Source organism: Capricornis sumatraensis, chromosome 8, assembly GCF_032405125.1.
Source record: "Capricornis sumatraensis isolate serow.1 chromosome 8, serow.2, whole genome shotgun sequence".
Lineage (NCBI taxonomy): Eukaryota > Metazoa > Chordata > Mammalia > Artiodactyla > Bovidae > Capricornis > Capricornis sumatraensis.
Window position 1 is genome coordinate 3202184 of NC_091076.1, and position 19574 is coordinate 3221757.

At 58.8% G+C, this 19574-nt stretch overlaps 1 protein-coding gene across 2 annotated transcripts in view; it reads left to right on the forward strand.

Annotated features, from left to right (window-relative positions):
- The window catches only part of SHANK2 (SH3 and multiple ankyrin repeat domains 2), a 466522-nt gene that overhangs the window by 146055 nt on the left and 300893 nt on the right, over nucleotides 1–19574 (forward strand). Inside the window, exon 1 of one of the 2 annotated variants that reach the window (XM_068976952.1) lies at nucleotides 19060–19096. The exons of the other annotated variant lie outside the window; for it this stretch is intronic. Coding sequence (XP_068833053.1) covers nucleotides 19060–19096 — 37 coding nt within the window. Of the gene's footprint in view, nucleotides 1–19059; nucleotides 19097–19574 lie in introns of those variants that run through there. 2 annotated transcript variants of the gene reach the window in all.

Consider the following 19574-nt stretch of genomic DNA (forward strand, 5'->3'; position numbering starts at 1 on the left):
AGAGGGGGACTTCCCTGCTGGTCCAGTGGCTAAGACTCGACACTCTCAATGCACAGGAGCCTGGGTTTGACCCCTGGTCAGGGAACTGGATCTCACATTGCTGCAGCAAAGACCTGGTGCAGCCAAATAAATGAATACATGTTTCTTTAAAGAGACAGAGAAAAGAGAGGGGGCTTCAGGCTCAGAGACCTACAGGTATGCACACAGAGAAGACGGGGCAGAGGCTGGAGGGACGCGGCCAGAAGCCAAGGGACTCTGGAGCCCCCAGAAGCTGGAAGAGGCAGGAGGGCTCCTGCACTCCCCCGCAGGGAGCTGGCCCTGCTGACACCTTCATTTCAGACGTCCGGCCTCCAGAGCCCAAGAGAGTGCATCGCCGCTCTTCCGCCCAGCTCTCGACAGGTTGCCACGGCAGCCCCAGCACCTCGATTCAGAGACCACTCCCAGATGCTAGTGTCACCTCCTGCCTTGACTGGGAGTTGGCGAGAACGCCCAGACTTCATCCCACGCGAGGCCAGCTCCAAGTTCACACGGGCTGTTTGTGTGGCACACCTGCCTGTGTTATGTGGGCCAAGGGGGAGCTGCGCAGGACCCCGCCGGCCATAGAGAAGGCGGGAGAGATGCCTCAGGTGCGCCCCAGGCCCGGCTTTGGTTCCCATTCATCCTCTTTGGCGGGGAACGTTCCGTGGGGTGCTGGATGGTTCTGGAGCTCCCAAAGCTCCGAGCAGCAGGGCTGTGGGAGGCACTGGGACCCCTGGTCCAGCCCCACCAACCTGGGGTTCTGGAGTCCAGTCCCTGAAACAGTCTGGCTCCATCATCCCCTGTTGGACCTACCGAGGTTCGTCCGTCCACACAAATCCAGCCCCAGGCATCTGAGGTTGCCCCTCCTCGCAACCGCCCTCATCGCTGGGCCAGGGGCCATCAGCTTCATCTTGTGGACAAGGACGTGGAGACTGGCCGGCTCTTGGCCTCTCCAAGGTGACCGCCTCCCTGGACCCCATGCTGGGTTCTTCCTGTCAACACACGTGTGCCGGCTGCAGGTCTCAGGGCAAACACCACCCCCACCCCCACCAGAGCCCTGGGCTTCACAGATCGCAGCCTGCCCCACTGCTGCCAAGAGGGGGCACCTTCAGTCCCCTCTGCCGACCACGGTCCTCCCACCCACACCCTGCATCACACAGGGCCACTCCCTTAGCAGTCACTGTCCCAGGTCCCCGGGAAAGTGAAAAGTGAAAGTATTAGTCGCTCAGTCGTGTCCGACTCTGTGACCCCTTGGACTGTATCCTGCCAGGCTCCTCTGTCCATGGGATTCTCCAGGCAAGAATGCTGGAGTGGGTTGCCATTCCCTTCTGCAGGGGATCTTGCCCACCCAGGGACTGAACCCGGGTGTCCTGCATTGCAGGCAGATTCTTTGCCATCTGAGCCCCCAGGGAATCCCTAAAGTACCCTCTAAACCAGCAGTCCCCAACCTTTTCGGCCCCAGGGGCCAGTTTCACGGAAGACAGTGTTTCCATGGACCAGGGTGAGGGGGATGGTTTCGGGCTGATTCTCACAAAGGAGCGCACACCCTGGGTCCCTGGAATCCGTAGTTCACAGTCAGGGTCACACGCCTATGAGAATCCAGTGCCACTGCTGACCTGCAAGGAGGCGGCGCTGAGGCAGTAACGCGAGTGATGGGGAGTGGGTGTGAACACAGAGGAAGCTCCCCCCCGCTCACCTCCTCCTGTGCGGCCTGCTTCCTCACAGGCTGTGGACCTGCCCTGAGGGGTTGGGGACCCCTGTTCTAAATCCTCTGTGAGCAGCAGTGTGCTGTGTCTGGGTGAGAGCACTTGTCTCCCCTGCAGACCCCCCAGGACTCCCTCACGCTCAGCAGACACTGCAGATTCCACTTCTCTGTATGCAGAGTGGCCCGTAGGGTCTTGCTTTTGAAAGAAACTGTGTTTTATCACTTTCAAGCGTGTGTAGGAACTGGCACAGAATGCCTGGTAGACCTCCCTAGGCCAGTGGTTTGTATTAATTGATCCCATTGTGTTGTAATTATCTGTTTAGGAGCCTCTCTTTTCCGCCAGACTCTGAGGACCATGGGGGACCTGAGGGGAGCGCCCACTGGGTGCTTGCAACCACTGAGGGGAGCACCCACTGGGGGGAGCTGAGCCTCACCCTTGGGTCCAACTGGCCCCAAAGCACCTAATGACTCTACCCTTCCTCTCTTGGGTATTAGAAAATCAGTGTTGGCAGCCTCTAATCGTTGTGATGAGATCTGGCTATGAGTAACCAATAAGTTCCAAAAGTTTCAAAAGTGTGTGTCTTTCCAGCAAAAGTTCAGCTGTGTATTCCAGCCATGGGGCAGTGTTCCATGGTGTCTGAGGCCCAGTTCCTTCTATCTTATTGCCCTGTTATATGTGGACTTCATTCCCGATTTCCCTCATAGTCCAAAGTGGCTGCTTCAACACCACCCATCACACCATCATTCTAATCAGCCAGAAAGAAAAGGGAGTAGGTGACAGGCGTGTCCTTACCATGTAATGATACTTCTCCGAAATGGAAACATTGCTTTTATTTGCATCTCAGTGGCTAGGACCTTGCCATACAGCTCCTAGAAGGGAAATACCATCTTTCTGGGAGACCAGGTGACTAAGGGCCAGGTTCTGTTACAGGCGAAGAGAGAAGGACAGAAAGGGGGGGGGGACGGGCAGGAGCCTGAGCCACACCAGCCCTTCGTTCTGCCTTTATTGAGGAGATCTTTGCCGGAGGAAGGTCTGTCCCTTCCCAGTGAGGTTTCGTGGTTTGGATCTGAGGCTTGGAGAGGAGGGACTCGGTAGGATGGAGAGTTTGGAGACCTGGGCGTGATCAGCAGGAGTTCTGTGCAGAGACTAACAGTAGGAGCAGCCAGGACACGTTTTCAGCAGCTCTGGGCACTGGCTGGGTGCGTGGGAGGGAGCCCTGTACACCAGCCTGCCGCCGGCAAACGCGGGCTTCTCATTCAGGGAAAATTCAGTGAGAACCTCTCCTCCTCTCCGGTCCTCGTGGTTGTGAGGCTGGCCAGTGCCGGGTGGGGCTCGGAGCAGACGTTTCCAGGGTCCAATCCCAGATGTAGCTGGGTGGCCTTGGGCATGTTGCTTGACCTCTCTGAGCGACTCTGGCCATCTGAGTATCGACCTCCTAACCCTGGTGTGAAGGTTCAAGGGGATCAGGGAGGAAATTCTGACACCTGCTGCAACAAGAACCTAGAGGACACGCTGAGGGAAGCAGGCCAGTCACAGAGGGACAAGCCCTGCTCGAGTCCACCCGTAAGAGGACCTGCGGCCATCAGCTCAGAGAGACAGAGAGTAGATGGCGAGGCCCCGACCTCGGGGGGATCTGTGGGGTTAGTGCTGAAAGGGGACTGAGGGTCAGTCTGGGGAGACGCCCTCCAGATGAATGACTGCACAGCAGCAAGAATGTAATTAATGCTACCAAGCTGTACACTTAGAAATTGTAAAAATAATAATAACTTTTTGGACATGTATACAGCTTTCAGGATCTCAGTTCCCCAAACAGGTGTTGAACCTGGGCCCCAGCAACAAAAGTCCGGAATTCTAACCACTAGGCCACCCCAGGCCTCCCAGAAATGGTGCATTTTGTGTTGTGTACATTTGACCACTATTAAAAACAATTGCTTTAAAAGAAGATAAAGTAGAGAAGCCCTGGTGAAGAATCTGCCTGCAATGGCAGGAGATGCGGCGTCAACCCCAGGTCAGGATGATCCCCGAGAGGAGGAAATGGCAACCTACTCCAGTATTCTTGCCTGGAGAAGCCCATGGACGGAGGACCTGGCGGGCTGCGGTCCAGAGGGTCTCAGAGCCGACACAGCTGGGCGTCTGAGCCACACACAGGCAGTGGAGCGTGTAGCCCATCATCGTCCGGAAGACTGGATGAACGGCAGCTGTCAGTAGCTTTGACGGCAAGCTCCTGTTTGCGTATTTTCTGCTTTGGTTTCCTTCTGGCCGCATAAATGCCACGAGAAGAACGTTCAAAGGGAGGAAAGAGCCAGGAATAGCTGACATGGGCATCCGCACGTTTCCTCCTCACTCGAGTGCTTCAGTTTCCCATTTGATGGAGGAGCAAACCGAGGCCGGGAGGTTGGTGCGCTCCAGTGGAGGCAGGCCCCCCACCGGCCCTGCCCCTCATTTCTCGGCAGGCCTGCGGTGACCACCAGCCGCCGTCCTCGCCGAGGCCATCTGTCCCCGCAGTGGGCGTGCCGGGCTGCTCACTGTCCCAAGGGCTCAGCTCAGGCTGTTTGCACCACCGGTCATGATTCGGGGCCCCAGCCATCCATGCTCCCAGAGCATGCACCCCTGAGTGGGGGCCCCAGGTCAGCAGGCCTGCGTGTCTGTGTGGCACCAGTCCCCAGAATCAAGTACCAGTTTGATTTCCTGGGGGTTTCCGATGGCGGCCGGCGGCTGGCTCATCCCACAGGGCAGGGCAGAGCTCTGATTCTGAAGTGAGATGCTTGCACCCCGGGGGGAGCCTGGGAGGGCCCGTGTCTGGAGGGCCCCCAGCCTGTGCCCTTGGTCACACGGGCAGAGTTCTGGCTTCTAAGGAGCTCCAGCCGGCTCTGCAACACACAGGTCCGCAGCCAAAGCCCACTGGAAACACTGCCCACTTTGTCCTCTTCCTGGACCCTCAGGATGTGTTTGGAACATCAGAGGCCCAGATGGAGCCTGCGCTAGAGAAATGCCCAGCTTTGTCTGACGTGGTACTTCCCAAACCTGGACTGCGGAACCTGTTTTCACCATCTGCCTCCAGGGCCCTCAGGGTCCCATGGAACTCACTTTGGGAAAGCTACACTGAGTCAACACCAGAGTCACCATGTGACTGCTGGGCCTGGGGGGCTGCCCAGAGGTGGGCTGGGGGTACCCCCTTCCCTCTCCAGGGGTGCTCAGAGAGCGGGCAGCTGTCACTCAAAGCCCCGAGTCCCCAAATTCCCAGCAGCTCATGGCAGATCATTTCACCCGTACTGTAAGACACATTTCGATAAAATAGTCACTCGTCGCGGCATTTGAAATGAGATTTTCTGTAGAAATCCAGGGTGCCGGCTTCTTTTTTAGGAAGTCGTAATAATACTGCCGTAGCTAAGAGACTCAGGGAAAGCGCTGTCCTGGGAGAGGCCTCCTTCTGCTCCGTGGGCTGGAGAGTGAAGCGCCTTGGACCTCACGCTCTTTTCAGCAGCTAAGGATGCACGTGGCGCCGCCCCCAGCCTGGCCCGCCCGCCTCCTGGAGCCCCAGGGACGCACAGCCCACCCTGGCCGGTCCCCTCCGGCCCAGCACCCCACCACAGGGCCCCCTGGGCATGTCTCCAGGTCTTGTCCTCAGCTTTGGTCCACACCTTCCCAGGTGACCTGCTTGGAGGCTAGACTATGAAGGCTTGGGGGGGTTAAGGGGTGGTGGTTCCCCCTAGGCAGAGCCTGTTCAGTTCATTTATGTGAAGACCCCAGGGCTTATTCAGATGGCATAGACGTGGCGTCTGTGACCCAGGGCCCTGAATTAATGGGGGGCTGGGCATGGGGACCTGGCGCTTGGCAGATGGAGACCAGGTGCCATGTAGGGGGGCTGCCAGGGCAGAGACAAGCCCCTGCGGGGTGTGGGAGCCGGGCCCCTGTCCAGAGGAATTTCAGGTGGATGTGTGGCACCCCTGTTGGGTGGGATGGGGCAGTCCCGCCCCAATGGGTGACCTGGAAGCCAGGCATGCCCCCACACATAGTTAATGCCAGCAGCAGGCTCTGGGGTGCCCTGTGCCCTCTGGCCTTGTGTTCTTGCTTAATAGCACAGAGACAAGGGCCTGAGAGTCAAGGCTGCGTGGCGGGACCCCCTTGTCAGAGTGGTGCTGGGGGAGGCAGGACGCCCCGCCCCAGCTGCCGGAGGAGCCCTGCACCCCTGGACAGCTCAGCTGAGGCCCAAAGCAGAGGCCGGTGCCTCGGTCTCCCCGAGGCCATCGCAGGACCCTGCAGGGGGTGGTGGGGTACCCCTCCTGCACCAGCCTGCACCCCTCCCCCATGAAACCACGACCTCAGCCAAATGCTCTGGGGCCCCGACAGTCCAGCCGAGGTAGCGCCCCTAACCAGAGCAGAGGAGGAGGCCTGGCCCCCTGGCTCGGAGCTGTTCAGCAAACTGGGATAATTTCCCAAATCCCATCCTGCAACCTGGGCACACGTGTCCTCCTTGCAGGGACTCACCAAAGGCTCCAGGCTTGGATCATCCCCTTCGGTGCCCACCGCACCCGCTGGGGTGGGTCCTCCAGGCACTGGAGCGCAAGCTGGTTTAAGAGAGGGCAGACTCCGGGCCCTCCTCAGCCTGCATCCCGGCTGTGTGACCTTGGGTGGGTTGCTGACCCTCTCTGAGCGGGAGTCACCTTCCTGGCATCATGGGGCCATATTGCCCTTTGTTGCGCTGGTGCTGAGATGAGGCACACGCAGTGCCAAAGCCAGGCTTTAGCAGAGCGTCGGCGTCAGCCGGCATCAGCATCACCGTTGTTACTATGACTAATTTACAGAAGCGCAGCCTGAGGCCCTGAGGGCTCAGTTGTCGCCCCAGGAGGCCCACGGAAGGGAGGGTGCTGTCCTTTTTTGCCCAGATAGACAGGTCTCTCCCTTCCTCTCTCTCTCTGACTTTGCACGTGGCTGCTGTCCCCTGAAGGCCCGTGTCCCAGACCCTCCCATCCCCCTCCCTGCCTCTCCACTTTGCAAAAGACATGAAACTCAATGTCGGGGACCCCTGGCTGCTGCCCTGGGCCGCCTTTGTCCTGGGGGAGACGGGGTCCACCAGTCCTTTGCTGCCCCACTGTGAGCTGCTTGCCATCTGATGGCAGGAAGCTCGGGGTCAAGCACTGGCGAGGTCAACACAGCACCACCTCGCAGGGCGTCTGATGTCAGCCTTGCTGCTGGCAAACTGGAAATACACACCGTCTTTTCGCCTTTTGGTCTAGCCCCTTATTTTCCATTTCTCAATGGGATGTGTGGGAAACATGCATTCATTCACTCAGGGCCACCTCTTTGATTCTTTTTTAAATATTTATTTGCTTGGCTGCACTAGGTCTAAGTTATGGCGTCTGGGATCAAGCTGTGGCACTTGGGCTCAGAGACTGTGGGGCAAAGGCTTAGTTACCCCGTAGCTTGTGGCATCTCGGTTCCCCGATCAGGGGTCCTGCCCTTGTCCCCTGCATTGGCAAGCGGATTCTCAGCCACCAGAGCGTCAAGGACGTCCCCATCTGATTCTTAATCTCACTGGGCATCTCTCTCTCCTCCATCACCCAAGTCCTGTTTTCCTATGGGATCTCAGTTTTATGGTGTTGCCCCGAATCCTGCCTCAGATGCCTGGGAATGGTCTGTGTGGATGACTCGGGGGCGTGATGACCCGCCTCTCCTGTCTGCCTGTGCCCTTGGTTCCACAGCAGCCTCCTGCCCCTTCCAGTTCCAAGGTCAGAGCTGTCAGCTCAGCCTGTGCTGACTCCGCAGAAGGTCATGAAGCCAAACAGGAAAAGCTTCGTGAACTTACCTGCCAACCTGGATGGGCTGGTGTTATCGCAACCCACTTCTCAGCTGGAAGGAGAAGCCTCTGGTTGTGATGATGAGCCTGCCACGTAGAATCACGTCCCCTCCGAAAACCCACACCGAGTGTGAGTGCTTTTATTAGCTCACTGGTATTCTCGTGTTTCTTAATTTACTATTGTCGGATTGAGATACATTTTCTTTATTTCTCTCTCCAGAAATGAATGTTTTTTTCTTCTAAGAGAAAATTCGTTTCCAATGGCCTGGTTGTATCACTAATGTAACTCTTTGGGGAAAGTGGTTTAGCAAAAGTGTATCCATAACTGTAGAAACCCTCAGATCTTCCACCTGGCAATTCCACTCCTAGGAATAGAATCGCAAGTTGTTCTCAGCGGTGTTGTTTATACAAGTGAAAAGCCAAAAGCCACCTCAGCCTGACGCTAAGGAGTTTGTCACGTAAAATCAGGGCATGTGGACTCGCCAGCTAGTCTGTGACACACCACGGCGTGGCTGGGAACACAGGGGCTGTAGGTAGTTGCTTTGAAGGGCAGAATGCAGGACCAAGCTCACCTCCCCAGCTTTTCTGCTAGGAGTGGACAAGTCTATGTCGCAGTGGAAACACGTGCAGCGTCTTAAACAACACTCTTGATGTAGCTGCGGTGGGCTCAACTTGGAGTTTAGGGAGCAAAGTTGTCATCCCCCTAAGATGGAAAGATACGTGAGTTTGAGGCAGAAACAGAGCTGTCTGGTGGTGACTCTGAACAGCTGGTGTTTGGTACACGGGAGCAGTTGCTGACCCCATTAGGAAAATGGGGCGTTTGCTGGGTTCTTTTAAAGCTGAGTATTAATGAACTGAACTGAGGCCGTGGAGGACGTGTAGCCAGGATGACGATGCTGGAGGTTCTGTCCATCCAGAGACGTGGAGGGAGGCCAGCAGGGCTGGGTGTGTATGGACCCTGAGCAGCTCGGCTTCCTCCCCAGCAGAGACTGGGGGGGGGGGGTCACCGGGGGGCGCAGAGGCTTTGTGGCCCCTCCCAAGGAAGGCTGAGGGTCTCTGGGGAAGGATTCCCGAGGCCCAGCCTCCCAGCCCCGGGGGCAGGATAAGGGTGGCATGACCACTCACCCACGGAGTTGGAATCTAGAGGTGAAAGCTTGAAGCCCAGCGGCATGGGGAGTGTCCCCTAGTTCCCGGCCAGGCCAGCCAGATGGCACTCGGGGGGCGTGGTTTGGACGGGCCTTCCCATCCCGTGGGCCTCTGCAGCGAAGCTTCCTTCAGCTTCCAGGCAGAGCTTGGCTTCCTCTCTGAGCACGACGTGAGCCGCTGGCTCCCGGGAAGAGCTGGGTTTGGTGAGAGAGACGTGCTGCACTCTGCTCGGCAAGGAGGCCTGCCGAGGCACCCACGGCGGCCACGGGACCTCAGCAGGCAGGCTGCAGACCCTTCCCCTCCTCCCACTTCTTCCAGCGGAAGGGGCCTCTGAGAGGGCCTGTGTGCAAAGGGCATCACCAGAGCCCCGCTCACAGGCTCCGAGAGATGGCTCGGCCTGTCCATGGTTGCAGAGCCAAACCTCGGCACAGGTGAAACGGGACTTGGCGGATGGCAGGCCCCTTCCAGGAACTGCTGTGGCCTTGGGCCTTCACGGCTCACAGCTTGACCACCTCGGGATGGCCCATGGTGTCTCTTAGAGGCTTGGGAGCCGACCCAGGCTGCTCCCCTGAAATCCTGCTACTCAGCCCTGAGAACCCTCTGCACCTCTCTGACAAGGACGCTCCACAGGGCCCTCGGATTTGCTGGCCAGGACTTTCAGGGGACATTCTCCTATATTCCCTTGTGGATATACGGGGAAACTGAGGCCCAGCAGAGGCAGGACCCACAGCCAAGCAGAGGTGGGGTCAGGATACACAGATGACTCAGCTGGCTTCCTCCTTCGTCACGCACCTCCCAGATGAGCCCCCACCCTCCCCCCGTAGGGCCCCACCCAGCTCTCATCCATGCGGTGGTCAGGACGCCGCCGCCTGGCCGTGGCCCGGGCTCTTCTCTGGCTGTGGCGAGTGGGGGCCGCTCTCTAGCTGTGGGGCGGAGGCGTCTCTCATGTTGGAGCACGGGCTCTGGGGCTCGAGGCCTGCAGTCGTTGCAGCTCGTGGGCTCAGTAGTCGGGGTGCACGGGCTGAGTCGCTCTGCCGCCCGGGGGATCTTCCCAGACCAGGGATCGAGCCTGTGTCTCCTGCGTTGGCAAGTGGATTCTTTACCACCGTGCTGCCGGGGAAGCCCGCCGTCCGGCTCTGATGTTGGGATGGAGGTAGAAGTGAGGTCAGTGCTGCCCCAGAGTGACGGGCAAGGGGCTGGATGGATTCTGGCACTTCCTGAGCCTCGGTCTTCACGTCTGTAAAGTGGGTGTGAAAGGACCCGCCTCACTGGGCTGCAGAGAGGACAGGGCGGGCAGCAGGTCCAGGCCTGGGCTGCACCGTGTGGGCGTTCAGAGGGGGGGCCATGGTGATAACACTGGGGTGGTGTTAAAGAGCCAACCTCTGCTTTGACCCTCAGAGCCCTTGCCCCACTCCTCCCGGGCTGCTCACAGGAGACAGCTGCTGTGCCCATCTCGTCACCTTACTTTCTGAGGCCGCTGCCCACTGACCAGCTCACCAGAGTCTCCACTCCCCTCCTGCTGCCTCTGGACATGGAGGTCAGGGACTCACTGCTACACACTGTGTGTGCACGCAGGTGTGTGGTTGGGGGACGCCCATGAAAGAGGGGGTCCCCTGACAAAAAGTGAGTTCCTCTGGGGTGAAGATTCAGCAGTTGAAGGTCACGATCAGGGCTGCATGAGGAGCTGGAAATAGAAGAGAGAGTCCTCAGATCTGCACGTAAATCCCCCTAAATCCTTGACTGACTTCTGAACTGTTTGTCCAAAATGAGAGTCCAGGGATCCCAGTGGAACACAGTAGCTTAAAACTCAAAGAGGCAATGAGAGACAACAGGAAGCTGAGCTCTGTCTTATTAAAAGAGTTTGGCAAACACCTGAGATTTTCTGCCAGAACCCCAGAAGGGCCCCGGAAGTCAGGACCTCCTGCAAGGACCAAGCCTCCAGAGATTCCATCTACAAAAGCATAAGAGCCATGCCTTCACAGAACAGTGTGTCCTGATCATTTTACTCCCTGCTAGAGAAACTCCACACTCTTCAGAGGAAGATAACAGAACCCGTAGTCTTTACAACATATCAAATGCAATGGCTGATGCAGATTCAGAAATAACTAGGCAAGCAAAGAAGCAGGAAAGCAAGACGTGTAACTAAAGGAAACCACAATTAACAGACGACCCAGATGTGTGTGGACAGACAAGGGCCTGAAATATTAATGACCGGAACCTGTGTTTTTAAGCTCCCGTTTTGTGCCAGGTCTTACGTCCTGTGTAAAGCCTCTGCCCTGCCCCATGCCTTCCTGCAGGTTCCAGCTGTGGGGAGGAAGTGTTCGTGGTGGGAAGAGTTCTAGAAACAGGTGTTTCACAGTGAAGCGAACGCAGCGCAGGCCGCAGTGATGAAGTCCAGGGGGGAAGGGAGGAAAGTGTGCCCTTTTGTTTGTTCGTTCACTGCATGCGGGTATGAAGCACAGGTGTCTTGTGAGAGGCTGAGCTGTGTTCTGGTGATGGTGTAATGAACCAGACAGACCCAGGGGACCTCCTTTGTGGTCCAGTGGCTGAGAGTCCAGCTTCCAAGGCAGGGTACCTGGTTTGATCCCTGATCCCACGTGCCACGAGGCAACTAAGCTCACACATATGCTGCAACTAGAGGAACTGTGCGTGCCAGGCTAAGACCCAGTGCCGCCAGAAATTAAAAGGTAAAAGAAAGAATTAAAAAAAAAAAAAAAAAAGACAGACTCAGTCCCTGTGGATAAAATACACCAGGATAAACAAACTCACAACTGGTGTGATTTCAGACTTTGATAAATGCAGTGGAGGAGTGACAAGGGGCTGAGAGAGAGAATAAGAGAGTTGTCTTTCTAGAAAGGACAGTTAAGAAACACTTCGGTGATGAGACGACCTGGAGAGTGATGCTGAAGAGCTGGAGCTGGAAGAACCAGGGCAGGAGGGGCGGGTAAAGGAGTCCAGGGAGAGGCCACAGCAGAGGTGACGCCCAGAGCTGTGCACGGAGCACCACCAGGGCTGAGAGCACCCAGCCCTGTGTGGGGGTGGCGTAGAGGTGATGGCGTGGAGACCCCCGGGGGCCTGCAGGGGAGAGGGACATGGTCGGCCACGTGTGGTGTCTTTGAAGGTCAGGTGGCTCTCACAAACCACCAAAGATGATACCTCAAACAACGTCCATTTGTCCCTCACAGAAGTCCTGGAGGCTGGATGTCCAAGATCAAGGCCAGTTCGGTTCCTGGCGAGGGGCCTCTTCCTGGCTTCTCGCTGTGTCCTCACCTGGCCGAGAGAGAGCTGTCTCCCACGCCTCTGGTTGTAAGGGCACTAATCCTATCACAGTGTGGCTCAGTCGGTACAGAATCCACCTGCAGCGAAGAGCCACGGGTTCTGTCCCTGGCTTGGGAAGATTCCCTGGACAAGGAAGTGGCAGCCCACTCCAGTGTTCTTGCCTGGAGAAGTCCCTGGGCAAAGGAACCCAGAGAGCTGCAGTCCACGTGTGGCAAAGAGTCGGACACGACTGAGCGGCTAACACCCAGCATCACCTCCCAAAGGCCCCACCTCCCAGAGCCGTCACCCTGGGGACTGGGCTTCAGCGTGTAAATTCAGGGAATGCAACATTCTGCCTCTAGCCCATAGTCACCCTGGTTACCCCCAAGCCAGCTCCAGGGCTGCCTTTCAACAAATCCCTCTGTGTGTGGTTAGCTCTCCAGTGTGTCCGGAGACATGGGTGCCCTGTGGCCTCGGAGGTTCTCTCTTTGTGGTCCCGGCACCTCCAGTCTGGTCCTGACTGTCCAGGTGCCCAGAAGACTTCTGGAAGAAGTCTGTGCCTGGCCTTGGAGACTTCGGATGGTTCTGCTGAGCAGTGGGCTGGGCACTGCTGACTTGTCTCAGTGCCCTGAGCCCAGGTCCCCCTTTGGGGAGTCCAGGCGTCCTCACCACTGGGCTCTCAGAGGGACCACCCAGGGTCGCCCTGGCGTTCTGTATGAAGCCGCTGCTCTGCCTGCTGCCCCGCACGGCCGGGTAAGAGTGTTGGCCCAGCGCACAGTAGCTCTCCAGGACTTGAAGCTACACGGAGGGAGGAGCTGGGGGCCAGAGTTTGGAGTCTGGAGTCCTTCCAGAATGCACCTGGGGGACCCTCATCCTCCCTGTGGCCAGCCCCAGCTCAGCCCTCCAAAGCTCCTCTGCCTGTGCCCGCTCTGGCCTGGTCTTGGCACTAGAGCCCTATTTCAGGGCTGGTGTGGAGCCCCTGCCGGAGTTTCCGAGCTCTGCCACCATCAGCCCCGAGCCTGGCAGCCCTGGAGGGAGAACCCCACCCTAGGATGAGACCCCCCCACCCTGGGGGGGGGCGGTTCTGCAGCCCCCTCATCAGTGCCCCTGCCTCCCACCCAGGGGCCTCGACGGGGCCTCCAGGCGCAGCGCGTCCCTCCCTCTGCGGTCCCAGCTGCTGGAACGTCCCACCTCTCGCAGACACCTCCATGCTGGCTCAGAGATAACCCCCGCACTACTGCTGAGACGCCTTTTTATATCTCCTGTTATTTATAAACGTATGATTCATTGAACAATGATTGTGAGATGGAGAAATGTTGCCTACTAATATTTAAATCACAGTTATCTCGACGCGGGAAGGAAGCAAGGTCTGCTATTTTGGCTCAGGTGGGGAGTGGGCAGGAAGAATCCAGGTCTGGCCCCACAGACTCCCCCCAGGACCCGCTGCCTGTCTGCTCCCCCGAGCCGAGCAAGGAGCTTGCACACGTCGGCGGTCTCCTGCCCAGCAGTTGGTTGTCATTTCTGTTAGACAAGGCGGAGGGTGGGGCTGGTGGGCCACTGAGACCCTCTGGAGTTTCTTCTCCTCTTTTCAGTTCCCCATGGGCCTCCTGTCTGACAAGAGGCTACAGCCGCCTCCGCAAGTTTGCGTTGAGGCAGAAATACACTCAGGGCCTCTCCTGCTTGCCCAGCCCGTCTCCACCCCAGCCGGCTCTCCCTTCTGCAGCCCGCTACCAGGAAGAGGAGGTGGGCCCTGAGCGAGTCCCCAGGCCACCCAGAAAGAGAAGGGGAACGGCACCATCTCGGGGACTGCGGGACCCTTGGCGACATTCACACCCCAGCCCCACTGGCTCATCTGCCGGGATCTCGTTGAAAACATCGCTCTGGTTGTGGGTGCAGGGAGGGGTGGTTCTGAAGGACTTCTGGGGCTCCCGGGCGACCGGCGCACCGGGGCTGGGAGCTCTGCAGCGGAGCCGGTACTGCCCCGAGCTGGGTCTGTGCCCTCCGGCCCGGCCCGTGCGCCCCCTGGGTCAGAGCCCCGGCCGTGGTCACCTGGAGCCCTGGCAGCCCTCCAAGCCCCAGGATGACCCCAGCTGCCCACACCCCCAGGCGGGCAGGACACGGCAGGGACGCTGAGGACCCAGGCCTGCCCGATGCCCAGCGCGCCTGCCCGTCGGGTGAGGCGGGCCTCCTGCAGTGCCCAGCTGGGCCTCCTCGTGGCAGGCAGGACCAGGGCAGACGTGGGGGTGGGTGGGGGCTCGACGGGGCACAGCAGGGAGGAGACCGCAGCCCAGGAGACCACCTGAGGGGCCTGGGAAAGGGCCTGGGAACAGTCCAAACAAGGTGGGAACCAGACGGGCCGCCTCCCTCTCCTCTGATCCTCACTCACGTCCAGAGCTGTGGGAGCACTACTCCCCCCTCATTTGCAGAGTGATGGGGAGCTGGACACTGGACTTGCTTGATGTGCCATGGAACTGAGAACACCCCCATGGAGGACTGCTGGCCTGGTGACCCTGGGCAGCGGGGGGTGGGCAGGTCTCTCCAGGGACTGGATCCTTCAGGGAGACTTCCTGGAGGAGGCGGCACCCACAGAGACTGTGTAAATGCATTCTAAGGGACCTGGGAGGGCTTATCACAGACACGGAGCTGGGGTGGGGGCCAGGGAGACTGACTCGATGTTCACTCACAGAATTTTTTTTTTTTTTAATTAAAAGTGTTTATTTGCCATTGTTGGCAGCCTTCAAACCCAGGCACTTACAGACGTTACTATTACTGATTTGCTCCTCGCCTCCTATGTGGCAGCAGCAGGCACATCCCCACCAATGGAAGAGGAAACAGGCAGAGAGACACGTGGTGCCTCTCCCGGGGTCACAGAGCTGGGAGGTGCAGGCACTGGGACTCAACCCCAGAAAGCTGACCACCCTGCTCTGTGCTCCAGATACAACTCATGCGATCCCACAGCCAACACTGGGGATGCGCTGGGCTGTTCCCACCTTGCAGGTGGGGAATCCGCGAGCTGGGGTGTCTGGCTAGCCCAGGGCCGCCGAGCAGTAAGACACAGAGCCAGCCCCTGAGTCGGATGCTGGCCGTGGCCCCGTGTCTAGCGCTCGCCTGCTGGCCGGCACAGGGAAGGAGGTGGGCTGACCATCCCCATGGAGCAGCCCTGCAGACTCTCACCAGGCGTGTTTATAACACCTGGCGTGTCTTCCCTGCCAGGACTTCATAGCGTCTTGAAATGTTCTGATGTGCGAAGAGCCTTTTTTATATGAGAAATGAAATTATTTTCAGCCTGTTGTCAGGCAGTTGTCAAAAGACGTGGCAAATGAAGGGCTCAGACAGTGAGGGCTTGGGAGGCGGGTCTGAGTAAGGGGGGGCAGTAGGTGGGGTGCAGAGGCCGAAACCGTGCAGGGCCTTGGGGGAGTGGGCAGAGCTTATGTTGGTTTATTACCTCCTGCCGAGGGCTTGGCACCGGACTTGGGCTGGCTGGGGCCAAGCTGATGACCAACGGGTCAGGACAGGCGGCTGACAGTTTGGGGTTCGTTCTGGGGTGACCTTCTTCCTTCCTGGAAGCTGTCTGATTTGGGGAGGCTCCATCTAATCCTTCCTCCTGCTTTTTGTCCTTCAAACAGCCCCCCAACTCAAAAGATGCTCAGTCATCCTTTGGGGTGGGTGGGAGGGTGAGCAAGTGGAAAGAGTCACCCCATGCCATCCCCGACCCCACCCACTGCCACTGGCCACCCACCTCACCCCAGCCCAGCTCAGAACCAGAATCTTTGCTCTCCCTGCTCCCCCTCATTTGGAATGAAGTCCAGCTGAAACTAAACCTCAGCAGTGTGGCCAGCACAGCCTCTAGTGGTCACTGTGGTTGCTCCACAAAGGCCCTGGCAACAGAACAAAGGTCTAGGAGCTGATGGGAGGGAAGCTCAGCCATCTGTGTGCGTCTGAGCTCTGACACCCCCAACCTGCTTTACTTCTTGGGATGAAGTCTGTGCGCTGAACGCCTTGGCCTTCCCTTCCAATCAGTGTATGGCGGGTGTGGAAATGATGTTGGTGAAAAGGGGAAGGAGACTGGTGTGTGTGGGCACAGAGCCAGTACACGGGTAGTGAGCTCCCCGTTGCTGGAAGTATTCAAGGAGAGCATGCCTGCCAGTGGGGAAGAGCTTTACATGGACAAGGTGGGTTGAGTCAGGAGTGGACCGCCTCCCTCCTGGCAGGATTTCTGGTCCGGGGCCGGGCACACAGTAGGTTTGCACGTGAACCTAAGCTCTTGCTGCTAATCTCAGTGAATCGTTTGCTCGGATTCCTGAAAGTGGTGATTGCGGAGGCTGTCTGCTTATTAGAGGAATGGGAATGGGAATCTTTGGGCTGAGGAGTGCTTCCCGGGGCCCCTCGCATCCTGTTATGTCCAAAGGCTGCTCTTACGCGCCCACCCTGCCCCTCGTGCAGCCTGGGAGGGAGCCGGCGTCTCCGTCTCGCTCACTGCCTCGTCCCCTGGGCCTGTACAGCCCGGGTGCACGCACGCTGGGACGTGGAGCCTGGAGGCGGGGCAATCGGGAGCCAGGGGCCCCCTTTGCCCCCGGCCTGCCGGCCTCTTTCCTGGTCTGGGGTTTGCCTCAGACTCGTCTCAGCTCTCGGGCGGGCAGCTGGGGCCCTGTTGTTTCCAGGGGGCTCCTGCTGCTTAGTTGCTCAGTCGTGTCCAACTCTTTGAGACCCTCCTCTGTCCACGGGGTTCTCCAGGCGAGGATGCTGGAGTGGGTAGCCATGCCCTCCTCCAGGGCGTCTTTCTGACCCAGGGATTGGACCCGTGGCTCCTGCTTAGCAGGTAGATTCTGTGCCAGTAAGCCACCAGGGAAGCCAGGATTTGTCTCAGAACGGCCTGCCCTTGGGCCAGGAGCCGGGGGCCTGTCATTTCCAGACTCTGCTCCTACTACGGGCAAAGGCACCGGGAGGAACCGTCCCTCTGAACGCAGGGCCGGGGAGGCGGGCCGGGAGTGTCCCCACCTGGGCCACGGGTGGATGCTCTTTGGGCGCCTCTGGCTCTGCTCCCAGCTCGGGGGTGAGGGGTCCTCCTCCCTCGGAAGAGACACGGGATGTTCGCGGGGGCACCGGGGAAGCCACCTCCTCCCGACTCGTTCCTCCCCAGGTCCACACAGGGAGCCGGCAATGGGGGGCACTTCCGGCCTTGGGCTCGGCCACTGCCCACCAGCCGTGGGCCACACGTGCTCCCTGCGGACAGCAGAGGCCAAGAGTGTCGTGGGCACTTGGCGCGGGAGGAGGCCCGCGCTCTGGGGTGGCATCGGCTTGAGCCTCGCAGCGCCTCCCTCCCGCTCCCCGGAGGGTTTCCTGGGGCCCGTGCGGCAGGGGCCCTGCCTCTTGGGGGGATCTCCCACAGGTCACTGTCACCAGGGCATCCTGTCCCAGCTGGGGCAGCCAGCCAGCACACCCTTGATAAACTGGACACGCCCACCTTGAAGATCCCTGATGGTTCCTTCACCAGGGCGGGGTGGGGGGGCAGTGGCAGGCTCCCCAAGAAGGAGCGGTTGTACCCTTGTTGGTTTCTGCATCTGAGAGAGATGCTTCTGGAAGCTTTGCAGCCTGGCACCCACGTCCAAAGACAGCCTGCCCCTGCCGTCACCTGCTCTGTGCCCCAGGGATGTGAGTGGCGCGGGGCAGGTCGTCAGGTCTTCGTGGGTGAAACGCACCAGTGGCTGAGTGTCTGCTAGGGCGAGTCTTAGGCGTGGCCTGGGCTCCGGTGTGGCAGGCGAGGGTCACCCGGGGCAGAGTTTGAAGGCAGCGCTAAGCCCTGCGATGGGGCATCGTGGGAGTGAAACGACGCTCAAGTGCTCAGCTGGTAACGGGAACCTGGTCCACGCTCTCGCCACCCTGGACAGACGTCCGGCCAGCCCTGGGCGTCCCATGGAGAGAGGCTCCCAGAGCTTCTGCCGCTGCCGGTTTTGTTGACACAAAGCAAGCCGACCATATGGAATTCAACTTACAGGCTCCCGGTGCTTTGCCTCGTCTCATCCCATCTTCCTCTCTCTCTCTCTCTCTCTTTTTTTTTTCCCCTTCAAATTTCAGAAGCAGCTCTCTTAGCAACCGAAAAATCGCACACTTAATTACAGCCCCAGCCGCACAGGCATCAGAGCCTGCTCCCTGGGATGCTCCGTTAAGCTTTCGGAAAGACCTTTCTCCTTGTGTAGAAATAACCCCGTGCCCCCTGCCGTGGGGCTCCCTGCCACGGCCCCTCCCTCTGTGTTTGCTGCTCAGGCAGAACTTTTTCCCTGCCACCTCTCTGTGTGTCTCCCGGACTCCTGTAAGAAACGTGCAGCCTGGCTCGGAACGGGCTTTTTATCAGCTGCCTGGAATTAGGACGAGCTTTGGCTGGGCTGCAGTTTTAATTGTTTCATCTCTTTTGTTTCCAAAAAAAAAAAAAATTAGGAAGGGGGATGGAAATCCTGTTTTCTCCAGGGTCATTACCTCCATGGGGGGGAGCCAGAGAAGTAATGGGTCCTTGTGTCTGATTCTTGCCAACGGAAATCTGGGTCACGTTCAGAGATTCCAGAAGCCTGGCACTGGCTGCCCAGTTAACGCGGGTCTGGCTCATGGCTTATCTGGAACCGGGACGTTTTATCTCCAGGACCGACTCCCCCACGTCTGCTGGCAGACAAGCGGCGGTAGTGGAGAGCGAGGAAAAACTTGGCTTTTTCTTTTGAATGAAAATCAGCAAAGCACAGGTGCTGTGCTCTGTCGCCCCGGGCGGGTCTGAGCCCTTGGATGGTCGGGGCTCAGGGCTCACCGATGCCTCCCGCCTGCGAGCCTCCTCCCCGATGCACTGATCACGAAAGCAGGGGAGCGCGACTCCCATGACGGGCACGGGGAGCGGCAGTGGGCTCTGAGAACAGCCTCAGTCTACGCACGCTTGGTTCCCAGCTGACAGACAGAGTATGGGGTGGGCTCCGTCACCAGCGCGCTGGGTCTGGCCTGCCCAGCTATGCTCGGAGGCAGGCAGTGGCCAGACGCCCGCCGCCGCTCCCCGGGTCCAAACTGCTCCGGCGCCCAGGGGCCGGGCGGCCCTTCCCTTCCTCCCAGTCGAGAAGGTTATATAATGAGCGGACCGCTGCCAAAGTCGGAGGGAAAATGAAGTCTTTGTTAAATGCCTTCACCAAGAAGGAAGGTAAGCGGAGAGCCAGCCGTAGGGCGCGGAGTGCATGGGAGCAAGCAGCTTCTGGCCTGGGCGGTGGGGGGCGGGGGGAAGCCGGGGACTCCCGGTCCTCCTAAAATTGCCCTTCATTCATTCCTGTCGTGTTAAGGGAGTAATTACTTCTGGTGGGTGATCGGGCTTTGTTGTAGTTGGTCTGGACTGTTAACCCACTTGGAGGTGTCAGCTTCATTTTTTTTCCCCCCAAGTGTCCAGCCCCTTGCAGAAATGTAGCTTGTGCATTGTTGGTGCATCCAGAGCCTAACTGTTAAGGAACTAAGTCCTGTGGAAAATAGGAAGTTTGGCTCTAACCTGCCCGCTGCCTGGAGGCTGCCAAGCACTCAGGCAGGAGCAAGGAGCCCCGGGACGCCACTGGTGGCCCTGGGCAGGTGGGGCGCTTTCACAACCGCCGCTTGGAGTCCCTTGGCCGCCCCGGGTTGCGGCTTCGGGGAGC